An 18,830-nucleotide genomic window follows, 5' to 3' on the forward strand; every position below is an offset into this window, starting at 1 on the left:
TATGTTTGAAAAACGTAAAGCGCCTCTTCAGTGTCTCTTGTATTTGCGTTCCGGTTTCCCATACCCCCCCCCCCCCACCCCCCTAGGTTCCAGCTCCAGCGCGTTCACTGGCTTCCAACCAACCCTTCCCGGTCTGGAAAGAAAGCAGCATATAGCAACACACCTTCCTCCCAAGCCAAGCGCATGCCAAACCTTACCGCGCGCGCGCACTCGCTCTCTCTCTCTCTCTCTCTCTCTCTCTCTCTCTCTCTCTCTCTTGACACCCACTTTTCCGTCCGACAGAATCCGGGTTGTGTCCTTTTCAGTAGCCGCCAGTTTACGATCAATTAGAGAGAGAGAGAGAGAGAGAGAGTGAGAGAGAGAATGATTGTGTAGGAAGAAATCACGTGCCCGTGAATGTGCGAGTGTTTACCTAGAGGCACGCTAGGTGTGCCGCGTGCTATGCGGATGATGCTTTTCATCCCACCCAACGCCCACCCATCGCAAGGTTTTGCTTTCATGCACGCAAGTTTTTTTTGCAATTTAGCGAGCTAATCACCGGACGAGCTTTGAGTCTATAAACAACAGCAACAACAAAAACAAACAAATAAACAAACAAAACACGGATTCCAAAAATGCAAATCATATTATACAATTGCATACAAATACATTCTTATATTTAGCAAGCGCGAGGTGGCTGTGCAGCGCCTCCAACGAGTCTGCTAAAGGGTTCCGGTATCACGCTTAGTGCAAGGTTTTGAATCGCTTTTTTTGATAATATATACTAAGCGATAGCGATACTGGTGCATTAGAATTAGACAGAGAGAGAGAGAGAGAGAGAGAGAGAGAGAGAGAGAGAGAGAGCGTGTGTGTGAAAGTTTACGAGAAAGGAAAAAGCTTGAGCGTTTGACCGTGGTGGTTCTGTTCCTCTGTCGACTGGGAGTGAAGGTTGCGCAAAAAGTGATAAATTACGAAAACGGATGAAGAAGCATAAAGAAGAAGTACACCCAACAACCATACACACTGCACCACACCGCTCAGTACACACGCCCGACACTCTACACTACAACATAACGTGCAAATTCTAAACCAATGCTAAAATGACACCGAACTAAAACAACGGAAACAATTAAATGTGCGAAAAAGAAGAAGAAGAAGAAGAAGAAGAAGAAGAAGAATAAGAAGAAGAAGAAGAAGAAGAAGAAGAAACAAACAAACCAAACCGAATACACAAGCGCACGAGATGAGCTTGGATGCAAAAGAGAGAAAAAGAGGACAGCCAAGTTGAAACAGAAGAAGAAGAGAAGGCAGACAAAGAAACACAACAAAGCCACAATAGGTTAGGACCGCAGCGGGGAAGTAAGGAAGGGTTGTAGATTTCCCACCTCCCCCCCCCCCCCTCTCTCATCCAACCCCATTCATCTCGTTCATACACTCTCTCTCTCTTTCTCTCTCTCTCTCTCTCTCTCTCTCTCTCCTTTCTCTTTATTTCTCTTTTCTCTCTGTCTCTCTTCCAACCTTTGTTTCTTGCAAAAAGGTTTTCCAATTACACCGCTCACCTCCCCCCCCCCCCTCTCCACACCCTTCCATCCCTGCCCACAGTGTCTACACCCTTTACCACGGAAACACATACCAAAGCATTAGTGGGGGACAGGGTATTTTTGTTTGCTATGCGGAAGCCAAGAAAAACAAAACCAAAACAACCCACACAGCGAACAAACAATTAGGAAGAAGAAGATGAAGAGGAAAATACATTAGACGAAGCAGCGGAAGGGGCAAGCAAACCTGTGTAAGGACAAACAGAAAACCAAAAATAGCAACAACAACAAAAACATATGCGAAAAACAGCTTTTTAAGAACTTCATTCACGTAATTTAAAGTAAAGCAGGGGAGTGAGAAGAAAAAACGAGAGGAGAAAGAATGATGAAAATCACACCAAAAAAACATAAAAAAAAAACTGAGCAACCGAAAGAAAATATCATAAAACAATAAAAAAAATAATGGAAGAGAAAAGAAACCCACACAAACAAACAAACAAGCGCATGCAAACATAGGCAAAGAAAGATGAACAAAATGGACATACAAAACAAAGCAAAATAAATAAATAAAGCATCGTCCTCTTGCTGTTTGTACGTGTTTGTAAACTACACTCGCGTGTGTTTGTTTGCCCGCGTGTGTGTGTGTGTGTGTGTGCTTAAGAGGATGTGTGTGTGTGTGTTTGTGTGTGTTGATTGTGTGGTCGGTCCATACACTAGTACGAAGGTGATACCAAGCAGCCAAAATGTTGCACACACACCTACATCCAATCACACACACACACACATCCACAAACTGAACGCAGCCACAGTGTTTTCTCTCTCTTTCTCCTAACTTAGTTAAGGTGATATAGGATTGTATAAATAGTCGAAACAAAATCCAAAGCAACAACAACAACAAACAAAACAAAAAAACGAAAACAAAACACATAAACACGCGCTACCAAACGAATGGCGAGCTTGGCTAGAGAAGAAAAGAAGAAAACAAACTAAAAACGCATAATAAGTAATAATCACGAAGGAAGAGAGGAGATAAGCAAGGTGGAAAAGAAGGAGGAGAAAAACGGTCACAACATGAGGGAAATGCTCGAGATCGAGAAAAAGGATAGAAATAGAAATCACGGAAAAAACGGTATCAGACAGTAATCACACGCAAACACACACACACACACACACACTCACACACAGACTTACATGTGCTAGTGTGTATGTGTACGTGTACGTGGGACGAAGTGATGCGGAACGGTCACTGTGAGTTTCTGTCGACATAAAGGTGTGGGAATGTTTTGTCAATAAGAGCGGGACCGCTTATGAAAACAGCAGATTATTATTATTATTATTATTATTATTGATATTATTATTAATGTTATTATTATTGCCATTATTATTATTAATAATAATAATACTAATCACTATGAATTAACACGATTGCCAGCACGCTGGCAAAAGCGTATCGGCGCCAGCTGGACAGAGCGCCAGCAAAAACGGTTCTTTGCTAGCGCTACCGTACACGCGCGTGGTGGGATGATGGTAACGCCAGACCCCACACCACCCCCCCCCCCCCTCCCCCCGCTCTACCCCCTCTGCCTGTTGGCAGAACGGGCGAAGAAGATGAGGATAAAAAATGCGACGAACAACAGAAGGGTAAAGGCTCCGTGTGCTGCCTGCTCGTACGAGATTAATCGCCTGCTTAGCGAGAGACGAGCTTGAAGTACGGATTCACACCCACACGCACGCACGCACCACGCACACACACACATTGAGCGCATCGAACGGAAGCGAACGGAAACTACCACTAAGCTCGCCACCTTGCGCCTGAATGGTAGGCACACGGGTTGTACAGCGCCTGCCTGGTAGGCACAGTGCGGCGCCATCCGGGGAACCTTTCGCTCAGCCAGCTTAACATTACTCGACATTATTTCTATGCTCCCCCTCTCCCCATCCCCGTTGCCCCCTCCTCCCCGGGGGTCGGGTTGGTGCGGTGTGATGTGACGTGTGTGTGTCTGTGTGCGGGTGCGTGTGCGCGAAAAGAGTGTGCGGTGTGCAGCGAGAAGCGCCACGATGGTGGCGAACAAGTCGGTGAAGAAGAAGAAGAAGAAGAAGAAGAAGAAGAAGACGCAGAGCAAGAAGGAAAAGAAGAGGAAGAAGAAGAAACACTTGAACTAAAAAAAAAATAAAGACGTTGTTAAGATTATGAAATGTTTTATAACCGTTATAAAAAAAAATCGCTGCGAAAATAAATCAATCCAAACACATTCCTCCTGTAAAAAATTACTCCAGCCCCCCGTGTGTCTACTGTGTGTTTTGATTCTTTTTTTTTACGTTTCAATGTGTTTGTGTGTGTGTGTGTGTATGTTTTAGGGCGGTTTTTCTTCTGTTTCGATAAAAATGAAGAACATTCGGGCTCGTGTCTCGGGTAAGCAGCGCCTAAAGGTAGGCTGAAACATTCGCATGCATGCAAAGCGCCTGCCGGTATGCAACTTAGTAGTGTCATAGCTTTAATGAATAATATCACATTCAACAATAAAGAAAAGCTCAAGTAAATAAAAGAAGAAATAAGAGAAGAAAGATCGTTTATTTAGAGAAATAAAAATAACAGTTAAACCCTTGAAATCTCACCCTGACGTTTACGTTTCGGGCTACGTTGTTTGACGCAGCGCCTAAAAGTATGCATGCAGGGCGCACAGAACATAGTGTGAGTGAGTTTTGTTTGATCTGAAAACGTTGCTAAATATTTGTAGCTTTATGCAGTAAAAGCTGTGTGTGTATGTGTGTGTGTGTGTGCAAAACGTGCAAACGCATTCATGCATACCTTCGAGGCGCACGCCCCAACCGGGACGCATTCGGACCTTTGGCAAACAATATCACAACCAAATGCTTCAGTTTGCACCAACGTGTGTTTGTCACTTTTTATTGCAATACAATACATAAACAAATGTGTTCCAACATTTTAACCAGCGTATCCGCCGCGTACCACCACCACCATCATCACCACCACCGCCACACCCTACCGCAACGCCGCAACTGTGGGTTTTATAATTTTGGTGAAATTTTCACAACTTGTTTGTTTGTTTCGGCAGCGCGTTTAACCGTTCCGCTCCTTCCCAGGCTAGTAGTAGTTCGTGCTATTCCATTACTAAACGTTTTCCCGGGGACTGATGCCAATTCACCCCTCTCTCTCTCTCTCTCTCTCTACCTGGCTTTCTTTCTCTTTCTTTCTCTCTCTCTCTCTCGCTCTTTCTCTCTTTCTCTAGCCTTGCGCTATTTTCTTCTCCATTTCACTTGTTCTCTCTTGTGTTTTAGTTTCTCATCACTACTTGCAATCAACAATATAATGCTGTAACGGATTTTTTGTCCTACCCTTCGTTTGGTATTTATGTGTTTTTCTTCACCATCATTTTCATTTAATTATCATGTTTGTGTATGTGTGTATGTATGTATGTATGTATAGCAGACACACACTCACACACTTACAAAACTAATCCACAGTGGGAAAAGGGGGTTCGTCGCTTGCTCTGCTGAGCCGCTTAAACGCTTTACCATTTCGCTCGGATTGGTTTCGCTAAAACAAACATTTGCGCTAATTTGCGCTTGACAAACACTTCGCAACGAATCAAAAACGTACAAACGTGCTAGCGCAAAGAATCGTTTACAACACCAAAACGGTAAGCAAATTGGCGCAAACACAAACACTTCCTAGTTAACCCCCTCCCCCCGTCGAGCTCGTCGCCTGCCTGCGACCAGTTCGAAAAGGCGTGGCGCACACACGGATAAAGGAACGCAAATATTTAGGAAACTATCAAACGTATCAATTAGCAGTGTAGTGCCACTGCACAGGGCAGCACTAGGTTCGTCGCTTGTTTTTTTTTTCTTTCCCCCTCTTACTTGACGTACCTTAATGTACACTACATTAACTTGCAGAAACAACATTACGGGGCTTTACATTACGCGCGCACGCACGCACACACACACACACACACACACACACACACACACACACACTATCCATACTCCTGCAGATTATTTTTTATAGATGTGATTGCTCGCTACAAGCTTTTCGCCTTGTTTTTCTACCTTACTTGACCTGTGCCCGATGCTCCCATAATCTGTGAGCAATTAGCCTACCGATGGGAAGGGGAAAAGGGGGGGGGGAGTGGAACGAGCTTGCCAAACGTGTGCCAAATGGGGATTTCGCCTTTAATTGGGCTCACAAGCTGCTGCATCATCTGATTTTGGTATTTATAAACGTTTCTTGCTTATATGGCTGATCTTTTTAATACAAAAAGTGGGACTCTATCTGTAAGGCAGCTTCCTAATTTCATATGTTTGGGTGTGTGTGTGTGTTGTGTATTATAATACTCATTTACTCCAGTTTTTTTTGCCTTTTTGCCACCTACTATTCTAATAGCGTGTTGTTTTGTAACATTTGTGTGTTGCCTGCGCGTCCGCTGCAATGCTTTTTGGGGGGGGGGGTTGGTTTTTCTTTGAAAATTTGCCTATTTTCTTATCTACTGCGGGCTGCGTTTTTTTTTTCTTTCTTTCAGCATTTTCTATGATTTTATTTTATGCATTTTCCTACTGTGTGTGTGTGTGTGTGTGTTTTTTTTCTTCTTTTCACTCCACGTTGTGGTTTTACAATAATGCGCGCGCAACTTTTGGCCCACCAGCCAGTGCCAGTGCCATGTTTTGCTTTCTCCGTTTTTCGCTTTGTTATTTTTGTCATTTGTTTGTTTGTTTTTTTTTTACTTTTTGTTGCTTTCTATGTGTATATGTGTGAGTAGGAGTTTGTGTGTGTGTGTGTATATATTTGCTTTTGCTGTTTCGTTACAGAGGTCTAAAAGTGTTGTGGACTTTATTTTATTTTCTCGGGGACCGATTTTATGTGTTTTTTTTTCTTCTTTTTGTTTCGTTCATTTTCCATTTTGTTTCTTCATTTTTTTTTCTTTTGCTTGCTTGCTGCTTCATCTGCTTGCGCTCTCACCCAGGCGCCAAGCGTTGCGGAGGAGAGAACCGAAAAGCACACTGCAACATTGCAATGATAGAGAAAGAGGAACGATTTTAAAACAAAAATACACTAACTGTGGGCTTTTTCCACATTGTCGCTTTGCTGGCGTGGGTGGTAGTGTTTTTCGTTTACTATTATTATGTTTTTCTTCTTTATATTGTTTTTCTTTTCTTTTTTTTGCAATTATTATGCTTCAGCTTTGCTCTAGCACCTCAACGTCTTCGCCCCGGTTGGCCAAGCTGTTTGAGCGGCACAATGGTGAGCCCCCCCCCCCCCCCGCGCTTTGGCTGCACATACAAACAACGCACCTACGGCTCATTACCCCGGGACGCACTCCCAGAGGCTTCTGGCGAGACATGGCGCGAGCCGGGCGAGGGGAAGCTAACACCGGAACAGAACAACCTCCTACCAGCTTTTGGCACACTGTCCCTCGGCGCGGGACGGGTGGGACGGAACAAAGTGGGGTGGGTTAAATAGAGATAGAGAGAGAGAGAGAGAGAGAGAGAGAGAGAGAGAGAGAGAGAGAAGGAGAGAGGGGAAGGTGGGGTGGAAGGATATTTCTTTACACTACGATCGACGATAAACGGTTCAAAATGATGCTTTCCACGTGCCGCTGGTCCAACGTTTTGGTCGAATTAGTATGTTTACGTTACGAATTAGTGGTATGTACACACACACACACACACACACGTACACAAAGGATCCCGAAATACTGAAAAGTTGGCTGTTTGAGAACTCCCAACCACGTTTACTTCACGTACCAACCAAACATTGTGCAACCCATTCCCGATCGTTTTTCCCTTCCCACCCAAGCTCTTTGTCATGATTGTCCGCTAATACAAGTGTGTGTATGTGTGTGTGTGTGTGTGTGTGTGTGTGTGTGTGAGTTCTGTGCTGTTTGAGTTTTGTCCTCGATCGTGCGCATTATTGCATAAAGTTTTAATCTTTGTTCCCCCAACACTCACACACACACACATGCCCTGGTCATGCCTGCCGTTGGTTCTGCCTGTGCCGCTACTATTTCCACTGCCATTCCCTTGGGCTGTGTGGGAGGGAGGCTGAGTCTTAAGGGAGCCGGGGGAAGCCGAGGAAATCACTCTCCTGTGGCAGTGAGGAACGATCCCGCTGTACGCTTCCGATGCGCAAACTTGCTTCTTTACTGTCAAGTGTTAAGTTTTGCTTTTTTTTTTGTTTATTGTGTTTTATTCTGCTACTAATAATACATGCTACTTGCTGACCACCTGGCGGCAAAACACCCAAAAAAAAAAAAAGAACGAGAAGCTTAAACAGGCATGCCTAAAAACCAAGGTGGCGAGCAAACGGAACGCGGGAGCGCCGCCACCGTCGGGCATACTAGAAATAAAAACACGAACGCCTATACGCACATCTCCTACACACACACACACGCACGCACGCACGTAACGGGTAAAAGCTACTCTGCCCGGGCCCTGCTTGGCCAGTGTTACAGTTAAAATAAAATTATTATTCAATAATAATGCTTTTCTAGAAACAAAAGGAAAAATTCATTAATTACACATTGCTCTCTCTCTCTCTCTCTATCTCTCTATCTCTCTATCTATCTCTCTCTCTATCTCTCTCTCTCGCTCTCTCTAAGCTTTTTTCCTTTTTTTTCGGCAACAAAACAACAACATTCCGCGCACATTATTTACTAACCGGAAGCGGTAGAAGAGGGGGTGTGAATGGGGGTGTGTGGATGTGTGTGTGTTAGCATATCAAGAATACACAGTACACCGCATGGCGCGGCTATTAAGAAACGATGCCTTTGCCATGTATAGAGCGCTTTTCCCAAATCTGCAACCTTTTGCTTCTCTCTTTCTCTCTCGCTTCTACTTCTTTTTTTGCTTTTTGGGATATGCTGTAGCTTCTTACCCTACCAATAGAGCGGATGGAGGATTCGCGCAAATTGTGTGTGTGTGTGTGTTTTTTTTTTCTTCTTCTTCTGTTTGTTTGCGATTTTCCACATTTTCCAAAAGCCAATCAAAAAAGGAATAAACAAACAACAAACGTAACCACACACACACACAGTTGTATTTCTTTCTATAAAATTAACCCTCTTACCCCCCCCCCCCTCCCCTCCCCCCCCCCCCCCTGCAGTTGCTCCTGCGACCAAACCGAGCGGGAAAACAGCCGCCAACACGAGCACAGCTTCCGATTCTAAGTAGTCTAAGTATTCGATATAAATACGTTCAAGTTTATTACTCTGCGTGTGTATGTGTGTGTGTGTATGTGTGTGAGGAGGGGTTTCCGAGGCTGCCCAAGTTCGTCCTCGCTAGCTGCACTTTTGCCGTTTTGCCTTTTTTTTGTGGAGTTTTTGTTTTGTTTTTTTTTTATCCCATTCCTCAGCACCTTTTTTTTGTTTCTTTGACTCGCTGACCCAACTGTTTCACTTTCTCGCACTCTCTCTCTCTCTCTCTTTCGCTCTCTGACTCTGTAGTTAAGATTTTTGCTAGCTACTGCCTCCTCCCCTCCACCCCCCCCCCTTCTCGATTCGTCATCCGAAAAACCTTCACTAAATAACAACAGTTTGCACCCCTTTTAACCTTCTCTTTCTCTCTTTATCTATCTCTCTCTCTCTTTCTTCCACACAAATTTCAGTGTGGTTTGATTGAGACGCCGGCCGCCCTCCGTTCGCTTTCATTCTTCCTTCCTACTTGCGCTTTCTCTCTCCTCTTTCTGCCTCTCTCTCTCTCTCTTGCTCTCTCTCTCTATCTTTCTCGCTACAATACAATTTAATTTTAATGGGTGCTAAATGACAAAACGCTTCCTTCGATACGTTTTATGAAAGTATGAAGAAAACATAAAAAAACGCATCTCCTTTCTCTCCCACTCTCTCTCTCTCGCTCTCTTTCGCTCTGCTCGCTCTTCACTTCTTTTTTTTAACAATTGTGTGTGTGTGTCGATTTTTTCCTTTTTATGTAATAGTTGCCCGGTTTTTTTTTGCTTTTTTTCTTGCTTTTCTACGTGATGCTGCTCTCCCCCGCGCGCGCTCTCTCTCTCTGTCTCGCTCTCAATGTGTGGTTGGGTGTAGATGTGTGTGTGGGGGGTGTAATTTATTTTCTACTTGCTTCCCTCCCCTTCCTTCACCTTGCTTCTCTTCGCATTTTCCCGGGTGGGGGTGGGGGGGAGGGAGTGTCATATTTGGGGAGGGGTGGGGAGACGGGGGGGTAGGTAGTTCTGTGTGTTTGTTAAGCGCATCCACTCTCCCATCCTCACAACACAACCCGCGCTCTCGCTCCCTCCGCTCTGCTACAGCTGCTGCTGGGGGGGGGGGGTGTCGGGAGTCCTTGTTGTCGCCCGGATCGTGGTCAATGGGGCCCGGCGGTGGCCGACGAGGAGGAGGTGCGGGACACGGGACGGGCGCGCATATTTGGTGGCAGCGTCCAGGTGATGCTTGCCTGCGGTCATAGAGATTCCTTCGACGGCACCCAGATCGTCGGGCCGCCCTGCGACCAGATGACGTTCTTCACCTTGCTGTAGATCTCCTCGATCGTGTCGCCTTGCACAATGGCTGGAGGGAAGGAAATGAAAGCATTAGCTTGCCGGTGGCACAACGCCGCAGCACGGCGGCAGCGGCGGTAGAAACCTTACCGGTAAAGTATTCGCCAAACTCGTGCTCCATCTTTAGCGTCCGCTCGTAGGTTTTCTTCGCCTGCTCCTCCGTCATGCGCCGGTTCATCTCCCTGCGGGGGGGGGGGAAAACAAAGAGGGTTAGCGATTGCACGGTGATCGAATCGGCTCGCTCCACCGCGGCGCCACCGAACGTACATGATCGATTCGACCGACATCGGCTTGATGAAGATGGCGATCGGGTAGAGCTGGGCGACCTGCAGCCGCTTGATCGCGTTGCCCGACACGTCCAGGATGCAGTGCTTGCCCTTCTCGGCGACCTCGCGCACCGACGCGACCGACGTGCCGTACAGGTTGTCGTTGTACTGGCCCGCCTCGATGAACAGATGGTTCTGGATGTCCTTCTCCATCTGCTCGCGGGACGCGATGAAATGGTAGTCCCGCCCGTCCACCTCGTAGTCGCGCTTCGGGCGCGTTGTATCTATAGAGTGGGGAAGAAACATAGGGCGTTACACAGCTAGCTGACACACACGCGTACACACACACTATCGGAAGCCACTTACGCGGCACGCACGAGCCGAACTTATTCGGATACTCCGAGATCAGGTCGTCGTTGATGCGGTCCTTCAGCGGGCCCAGTATGATGACCGGGCGGGTGTAGCTGATCTGCAGGCGCTGCACCGGCTCGTACGACAGGATGTTTTCCTCCGCTGGGGTGGTAAAGGGAGAGAGAGAGAAAGAAAGAAACAATGCGTAAGAAATTGTATGGGTGAAACGTGGCTTTCTTTTTGCTTTTGCCTGGTGGTTCGATCGCCCAAAAACGTAGCTCGAAACGGTGCTCGAAATTAACAGTCAGCCACCACAACACAGCCATACACGCACACACAGACACATAACGACATACACCGCTTTAGTGCAACGATTTTTGAAACGAACAAAACAGCAAAAGCCATCCGCACACCAAAAAGAGGCGTATCATCATGCCGGGCAGAGGTTGCAGTTCATTAAAAAAAAAAACACACAGCACAGCAACAAACAGAGAGAAGAAAAAAAGCCACAAAACGGAGAACCATGCAATAAGATGGATAACTGGAGTAAAATATTTAAAATAAAATAAAAGAAGAATATCTAAACATAAAATTCAAAATAAATTTAACAAACAACGAAAAAGCACGAGAAATTGAAGCAAGAAACTGAAATGAAAATACTGTAAATGAATTTAAACTAAAAAATATACCTTTTACTGCAAGGCAAATTGAGCTAAAACGAGTACTTGAACATAATGAAGCATTTGCAGGGTTCGTCGTCTCGCTTAATCGAAGTAAATTCTATTCCAAGAAAACATTTGCTCACACTTCCAACAGACATGCACTCAAAAGCCGAAACCAAACACAATACAAACATGCACTAAACCGGTTCACACATCCACAACGGCGGGCGATCGCGGAGCTGTAAGATGTTTCCAATTGGGTGGAAGCAGGAAGCAACAGCGCGAACCAAAAAGGGTATCGTTTTCGTAGCAACTTTTCAGCTCGACCGGACACCGGAACCGCTACCTGGCAAAAACCCCCAAAAGCCAATCCCTTCCCCCTCATGACGCAACGTACCATCCCTGCTGTGGTGGGACAAAACAAAACAGGAAAACTCCCACCACACTAAGAGAAGAGGAAGAAAAACTAAAAGAAAAGGGAATAAAAACAACGCGAAACAGGAACAAGAACAACTCGAACACTATAAGCAAGCAAAAACGATGATGGTGGTACCCTCCTGGCCTGTGACTAAAAAGCAGTCCCTTTTGCGCAAAGAGACCGTACAAGAGACGTTGCCAACCGAGGGGAGTAAGAGAGAGAGAGAGAGAGAGAGAGTGGGAGAGGGGCAGAAAAAGGGGGTTTTGAGTGGTGGGAAGGGGTATGCGAGGGGAGAAACAAACAAACAAACAGAAAAAAAAACACAACACATGTGCTGATGCATCGCGAGATGCGCAAAAACGCCACAAGAACAACACGGATGGTGACACGGATGAGAGCAAAATGAGCGAACAAGAGCGGGAAAGTAACAGAACGGAGTAACGGCTGGAGAAGAAGAGCAGTGCAGTGGTGGTAGAAATGCAGTAAAATGAACGTGGTGAACGTGGGCGACCAGAACAATGGAAGAAAGAGGGAAGTACGAGCGGTGAAATGGAGAAAAAAAATCAAATGGAAACTCAACTGCCGAAAAGGGAAGCAGCTCTAGAAAAGGGAAGTTGAAAAGTGAACCAAAACAACGGAAGAAGAACAACAAAACAACACAAATCGAACGGAAATGAGAGAATCAAAAAAACAACGTGATAGAGAAACGAGAGAGAGAGAGAGAGAGAGAGAGAGAGAGAGAGAGAGAGAGCGAGAGAGAGAGCGAAAGACAGCCTCATCAGGAAAAGGAAGAGACGGTCAGAAAATCTGGCCGAAAACGCGTGCCCGTTGCATGGCAGACTTACAGTCAGCATAGTTATTCTCCAGGTAGATAAGAGTTATCTGCTCCATGTCAGGTAATTCCACGCGGTAGATTATTTCACCACCACCTGGACAGGAAGAAGAGATACAGATTAAGTGTATAGAAACAGAAAGAAAAAGAGAGAGAAAGAGAAAGAGAGAGAAAGAGAGATAGAAAATGAAAGAGACAGACAGAAGCACAATTGAAAGAGGAAAGAAGAGATGAAACGCAAAGAAGAAACCGAAAAAAGAAACGAAGTAAGAGATCGGTGAAAGAAAAAAGTAAATAAAATGTGAACAAACAAGGAGTAAAAAGAGGAGCGATCAAGAGAAGACAGACAGAGAAAGAGCGAGATGAGAAAAGATACTGATGAAGAAGAAAATAACGGCCAAAAAAAAACTGAAAGTGGGACCAAATCTCGTCAGCACCACCTATCAGTCAGAGATGGCCCAGGCACGGTGAAGTCGTGAGACAGTAGAAAGTATGCGACCGATAGCAGGATAGGTGAGTAACCCTGTATTCTTGCAGGAAGCGCAACTCAGGCGGCGCTCTGACAGCAAGCGAACAAGACATCAGACTCGAACGAACGTATAGAGCTGTATGAAGATGCACCGTCAGACACTCACGAACAAATAAAACCTGTCACTCAGTGCAGTACAATGTGACTGTCAATGTCATAAAAAAATCTGACCAAAACAAAATCCGTGTCCGTGTCACGTACTCATTTCTGATGATCAGAGGTTGCTTAGTGACCTTATAGCAAACAACGCTTGGTCAGTCACTTTATTATGACTTTTTTTTACTGTGGTCAGTTCCGCAAAATGTCACTGACATAATCATGACAAATTCCGACTCCAAAAACTCTCTATCGTTTTATCTGAGCGAGAACGCATGCTCATTTTGTTGCTTGGGACCACTCGCACGCCCCGCATACCTTCAATGACTATCGTGATGATCACCGACAGAAAATGTCGCGACCAAGTGAGTTACCGAGAGTTGGGTGCTAAAAAAATATCGCCAAGCATGTGATTGGTCCACCAGCGGGTTGAGTCTCACCTCTGACCATCACAGTTGTGTACGTGAGCTGATTGGAACTCAACATTTCAGTTATGAGTGTTGGTGACTGAAACAGTGGCATTTGTCAGCACACAGAGAAAACAGTAACCTCCAGAAAAATATGATTATGCTAGCGGCGACATTGACACAAGCGCTCGCATGTCGCGTTCGGCATGTCATGGCGCACTTTCATGAACATCAAGCTACCACGCATATGTTCATTTTACGGTAGATAGAATTAGAATCGGGATATTTGCAAGTTTGTGTACGTAGTTTGACTTTTTTTCTTCATAAAATTTCGTGTAAACTATGTATTGCTTCGACAAAAAATGATTCCAAATTAATGGAATGCTTCACAATCATTTTAGTCTTGGGGAAATCTGATTCAGATTCATGAATTTGAATGAATCTTTGAAATGATTCAATGAATCTGAATCCCGGTTGCAAAGATTCATGAATCTCTAAATATTCTTGAATCACTTGAAGATTGATTAATCTCAAAAGACTCATGAATCTCGAAAGATTCATGAATTTCAAAACATTCATATCTCTAGGGATTCATGAATCTCATGAGATTCATACATTTTCTTCTTTTTGAAACAACAACCTACATGGTAATGTCATCCTGTACAGGCTTTCGAGACTTCTTGGCAAGTCCACGCAGCCGGATAGTTTGCCTTGCTACGGGAAGAAGGTCAATGTGCGGATTAAAGCCACGACGGGCTTAAGATGTTGTTTAAGATGTTGGGGATGTTGTTTGGTGAGATCGCCCAACTTAACTATTTTGCATGATTTGCAAAACACATCTCTAAAGATTCATAAATCTTTCGAGAATCATAAATCCTTGGAGATTCATCAATCTTTAGAGATTCATGAACCCTTAGAGATTCATGAATGTTTGAAGAGTTGATTCGAGATTCGAATCACTCATCTCTGAAGATTCATATGAATGAATCTCATCGAAAGTGTCATGAAACCCAACACTAAATCAATTAAAAATTAAAAATTACAGGCATAAAATGTATAAAAATGTTATGTGTATGCAATGCACTGCATTTGTGTTAGATTTTTCATTATTAAATTGAGCGATGGTTTTTATCATTGTTATTGAGAATCACTAGCAAATTGCTTGTTCAATATTTCCACTGTAGCTGGCTATTCATTTGAAAGATTAAAATCATTTTCCAGTTGAAAGTTTAGGTGTTTGCAGTGCACCATGCACAGGTCTATAAGAAGAGCACTTCGATGACTGCCAGACCACCGCCTAAGTACACCAATCACCACAATCAAACCACAACCGTATTCTTATTGGAAACACTTTACATACAAAACTGAAAACACGTATTTAACAAAAAAAAAATAGAACGGAAATCAATAGGAAAGTAAAAGGGTAACAGATAAACTGTACGGAGAGCTAGATTGGATGCTCAATGCATCTAGCGGAGCAGCAGCGGAAGCCAAGAAAACGATGGTGGCAAGAAAACACATCTGCAAACCCATCAAATTGGAAGGGGCATTCAAATAGTCGCCTATAAATACCGGAGAAATAATCGGAGCAAAGAAAAACCCCAACCATCGAAGAAAAACAAAACAAAACGAAATTAAAAGGAAAAATAAATAAATATTAGAACTATAAAACAACACATCACACACACACACACACACACGCGCACACGCAGAAGATTCGAAGCGTCTCTCGAATGGTAAGAACATAGTTAGAAACAACTGGTGAAGCGCATTGGGGGAGAGGGTGGTGAAACACAAGAGCCCGGGCGGGCGAGCGTTTCCCTATCGGACGGTACGAAGAAAAAGGCTGACAAAAAGTGATAACAAAAGCCAAAACAAACAAACAAACAAACAAAAAAAAACTCCAGTACAACTTACCTTCCGCGTTCGCGTCTTCTTGTGTGTAGCAAAGCATGAAAGCTGGAAATGGATCGGAGATGACGATTAGAGTATTCAGAGACGGTGTGTGTTTTTTTGTATTTTTTTTTTGTTGCGATTTTGTCAGAGGAGTGTTGTTGTGTTGCCTAGAATTATTAGAGCTACCGTTTGAGTGGAGGAGGGGATGAGGGGTTAAACTCCGTTCAAAGCGCAGTCTGTAATGTTATTTGCTTTTTTGTGTGTGAGCGCGCGTACCAGGTTCGTCGCCTAACGAAAAAGTTTATAGTTCTTTGTTTCTTTTTTTTTAATATTTATATGTATGTGTGCAGATTTTTAAAAGCGTGCGTACACAAGTTTTACACAAGCAGAAACTACAAGACGTTGGATCAAAACAAAAAAAAGGAACACAAATATAATAGGCTCGTAACAGAAACAATACACCACCACCAAACACTTATGACAGCTCGCTATGGGTGTGGGAGGGGGTGTTAAGGGAAACGGAGCATTGTGACGATGGATGGAGATGGGAATTGGGATCAGGTTTTTTTTTTTGTTTCTGTTTTGGGACATCACTTACGCTGATCGGGATCATGGTGATTGGGATCGCTCAGGTTGCCGTTGGCTGGCCGAGGCGAATCGAAAACGCACACAAACACAAACACGTGGCGCATGGGTGGTGGGAGTTGGTGGGAGCACGGCGACGGGGACGGACACGGTAGACACATGGTTTGACCGGGCGGCCACGATAGATGGAGTTGAGCGGGAGTATGAGTATGAAGGAACACGAAGGGGGAACACATATAAAACGAAACACAGAAAAAAGGGGGAAAAAGAAAAGAAAAACATGTAAATAGCGACGCATGAGCTGCAGGGTGCGGTGCGGGCGAGCCTGACGGAAGTGTGACGGGGTGTGACGGCTTGCAAAGACGGGCGATGGTGTACGGTACGGCACACACATACAACTCTACAGGAAGGGTGGGGGGAGGGGGAGCAAAAACAAAACATCGAAACAGAAAACAAACAGCCCGTGGCAACACACAATCGTCACACAGCATCCCGGGAGCCAGGGGGATGGTGGAAGGAGGAGAGTTGGTGGGGTGGTCATCAACTTACGCTCCTGGTCCGATCCGTCCTCGTTCTTGTCGTCTTTGCTCTTCATGAACGGGAACCGGCGGGAGAAGGAGAAGTTTTTCTTTTTGCGATCCAGCGTCGACACCTGTCCAAGGAAAAGGGAGAGAGAAAGAAAGGGGCACAGGCCGCCCCCGGGTCTCGATTAGTCGTCTGCTTCCTGCCCACCGCCATCCGCGTGTTGCGCCGTGCGACCGCGTGTGTCACGGGCGACATTCACCTCCTCCCCGCCCGCTGGCGATACCTTTTCCAGGTTGTTGTTGTTGTTGTTCGCGCCGGCATGCCCCTGGAACTTGACGCTGCGGTCGCGGGCCCGCTGCTTGCGCTCCCAGCGCCGCTTCGACGGCACGATGCCGATGCTTTCCTCCTCGTCCTCGCCGATCACGCGCCGCGCCTGCCACCATTCGTCGTCGGACGCGTTCGTCACGTGCAGTATGTCGCCGTGCCGGAACTGGAGGCCGCGCGTCGGCAGCCCGTCGTCCCGGTTCGGGTCGTAGTCGAACAGGGCGCTGCAAAGGGGGAACGATTAGTGGCCTGCCACACTCGCCCACGCAGGGCCAACAGCTAGCAACAATGCTTACCGGACGTAGAGCGTGCGCTTCTGGGTGGTACGCAGCAGCGTGCCGGTACCGGCTGCGACCGCCTGCTTCAGCTCCTGGATGCGCTGCTCGAACCGGTTGTAGTCCTCCGGCCGATACTGCACGACCAACGTGACCGTGCCGCCGGCGTTCTGTGGATTGATTTCGGGAAGGGGGGGAGAACATGATAAGCACGTGGAACAGAAAGAAGGAGGATGCTTGAGAGCTTACCTTCAGTGCCTGGGCGGCATCCTCGTGCGACGCATTCGCCAGGCTAATGCCATTGACGGACAGCAGCTGGTCACCACGCTTTAGCTCGCCGCCGAGATCGGCCGCACCGCCAGCCAGCACGTACGACACAAAGATTCCCTGTCGAAGGAAAGAAGGATAAGCAGAGAGAGAGAAAGAGAGAGAGAGAGAGAGAGAGAGAGAGAGAGAGAGAGAATTAATTGAAAGGCGATTGAGTAGAAAGCACACAAGCACTCGGACGGACAACCTTTCTCCCACATTTTTTGTTTTCAATTGATAATTCCAACACAACTTCCAACCAACGTCACGGAAATATCATTAGCATCTTCGTGAAAACTCAATCATTAGCTTCAGCTCAAAGCGTCGGAGGATCATAAACAATTCAAATATAAAGTGTGAAAATCTCTCCAAACTGTATCACGACCTATCCCTGTGCCCTGCACCATGGCAACGCTGGCTGTAGTTTTAGGGTGCCTAAATACACAACAAGATGTTCAAGGGCATTGCGTGTAGTGTTGGCTAAACCTGATTAGGAGTCATGAATCTGAGTAAATCTTTGAAGTGATTCAGTGAATCGGAACCTCGATTGGCAAACAGGCGGATCGTTTGTCTTGCTGCATCCCTTGAAGGCATGAACCCACGACGAGCATATTGTTAAGTCGTGCAAGTTATCCGCTGTACTAGTGATGGGTAAAATTAGCAAAAATCCGGAGTCGACTCCGATCCGACTCCGATAAATTCGGATTCGACTCCGGAAGGCAGATCCGCCCTGCATTATCCGGAGTCGTCCGGAGTCGTTCGGAGTCGTGCGGAGTCGTCCGGAGTTGCTCAGAGCTCCCCGGAGTCATTCGGAGTTGGCGTCCGGAGTCGTCCGGAGTCGTCCGGAGTCGTTCGGAGTTGGAGTCGTCCGGAATCGGCCTTCGAAACAAAGGCCTATATACGAAGTGCCTCCGGACGACTCCGACTTCGAACGACTCCGAACGACTCCAACCTGCTCCGGATCTAGTAGTTCCATTTTGCTGTAGTCGGAATCTTACTAATAATAATCGGAGTCGGATCGGAATCGTGGGTGCGCTCTGGAGAGTACATCACTACACTGTACCATGGGACCGTGTAACTTCAATGTTTTGAAAATCATACATTTCTAAATATTCGTGAATTCCTGGAGAGTGATGATTCTTTTAGGAGTCATGTATCTCTTGAGTTTCATGAATTGTTGGAGATTTATGAATCTTTAGAGATTTTTGGAGATTCATGGATATTTGGATATTCGATTCGAGATTCGATTCGAGATTCGATTCACTCATCGCTGAAGATTCATGTGATTCAATTCTAATTGAGTGGCATGAAAGAGCGGTC

At 45.7% G+C, this 18,830-nt stretch overlaps 3 protein-coding genes across 25 annotated transcripts in view; 2 read left to right on the forward strand and 1 right to left on the reverse strand.

Moving 5' to 3' along the window:
* Positions 1-18,830, forward strand: part of LOC120959623 (serine protease HTRA2, mitochondrial) — a 377,171-nt gene that overhangs the window by 319,303 nt on the left and 39,038 nt on the right. The window lies entirely within an intron of this gene.
* The window catches only part of LOC120957074 (oligopeptidase A), a 302,182-nt gene that overhangs the window by 195,594 nt on the left and 87,758 nt on the right, over positions 1-18,830 (forward strand). The gene's annotated exons all lie outside the window — the stretch shown is intronic.
* LOC120947683 (disks large 1 tumor suppressor protein) overlaps positions 8,711-18,830 on the reverse strand; it is a 53,841-nt gene continuing 43,721 nt past the window's right edge. For 13 of the 22 annotated variants that reach the window (XM_040367087.2, XM_040365403.2, XM_040364513.2 and 10 more), the window contains 11 exons: positions 17,454-17,591; positions 17,226-17,374; positions 16,865-17,153; positions 16,630-16,732; positions 16,094-16,138; positions 15,517-15,558; positions 12,581-12,664; positions 10,671-10,817; positions 10,306-10,588; positions 10,129-10,220; positions 8,711-10,048 (listed from right to left, as the gene is read on the reverse strand). In XM_040367087.2, coding sequence (XP_040223021.2) covers positions 9,942-10,048; positions 10,129-10,220; positions 10,306-10,588; positions 10,671-10,817; positions 12,581-12,664; positions 15,517-15,558; positions 16,094-16,138; positions 16,630-16,732; positions 16,865-17,153; positions 17,226-17,374; positions 17,454-17,591 — 1,479 coding nt within the window. In that variant the 3' untranslated portion in view covers positions 8,711-9,941. The remainder of the gene's footprint in view (positions 10,049-10,128; positions 10,221-10,305; positions 10,589-10,670; positions 10,818-12,580; positions 12,665-15,516; positions 15,559-16,093; positions 16,139-16,629; positions 16,733-16,864; positions 17,154-17,225; positions 17,375-17,453; positions 17,592-18,830) is intronic. The other 9 variants (XM_040370425.2, XM_049609649.1, XM_040372834.2 and 6 more) reach the window with 7 other exon arrangements.

This window comes from Anopheles coluzzii, chromosome X (genome assembly GCF_943734685.1).
Source record: "Anopheles coluzzii chromosome X, AcolN3, whole genome shotgun sequence".
Taxonomy (NCBI): domain Eukaryota; kingdom Metazoa; phylum Arthropoda; class Insecta; order Diptera; family Culicidae; genus Anopheles; species Anopheles coluzzii.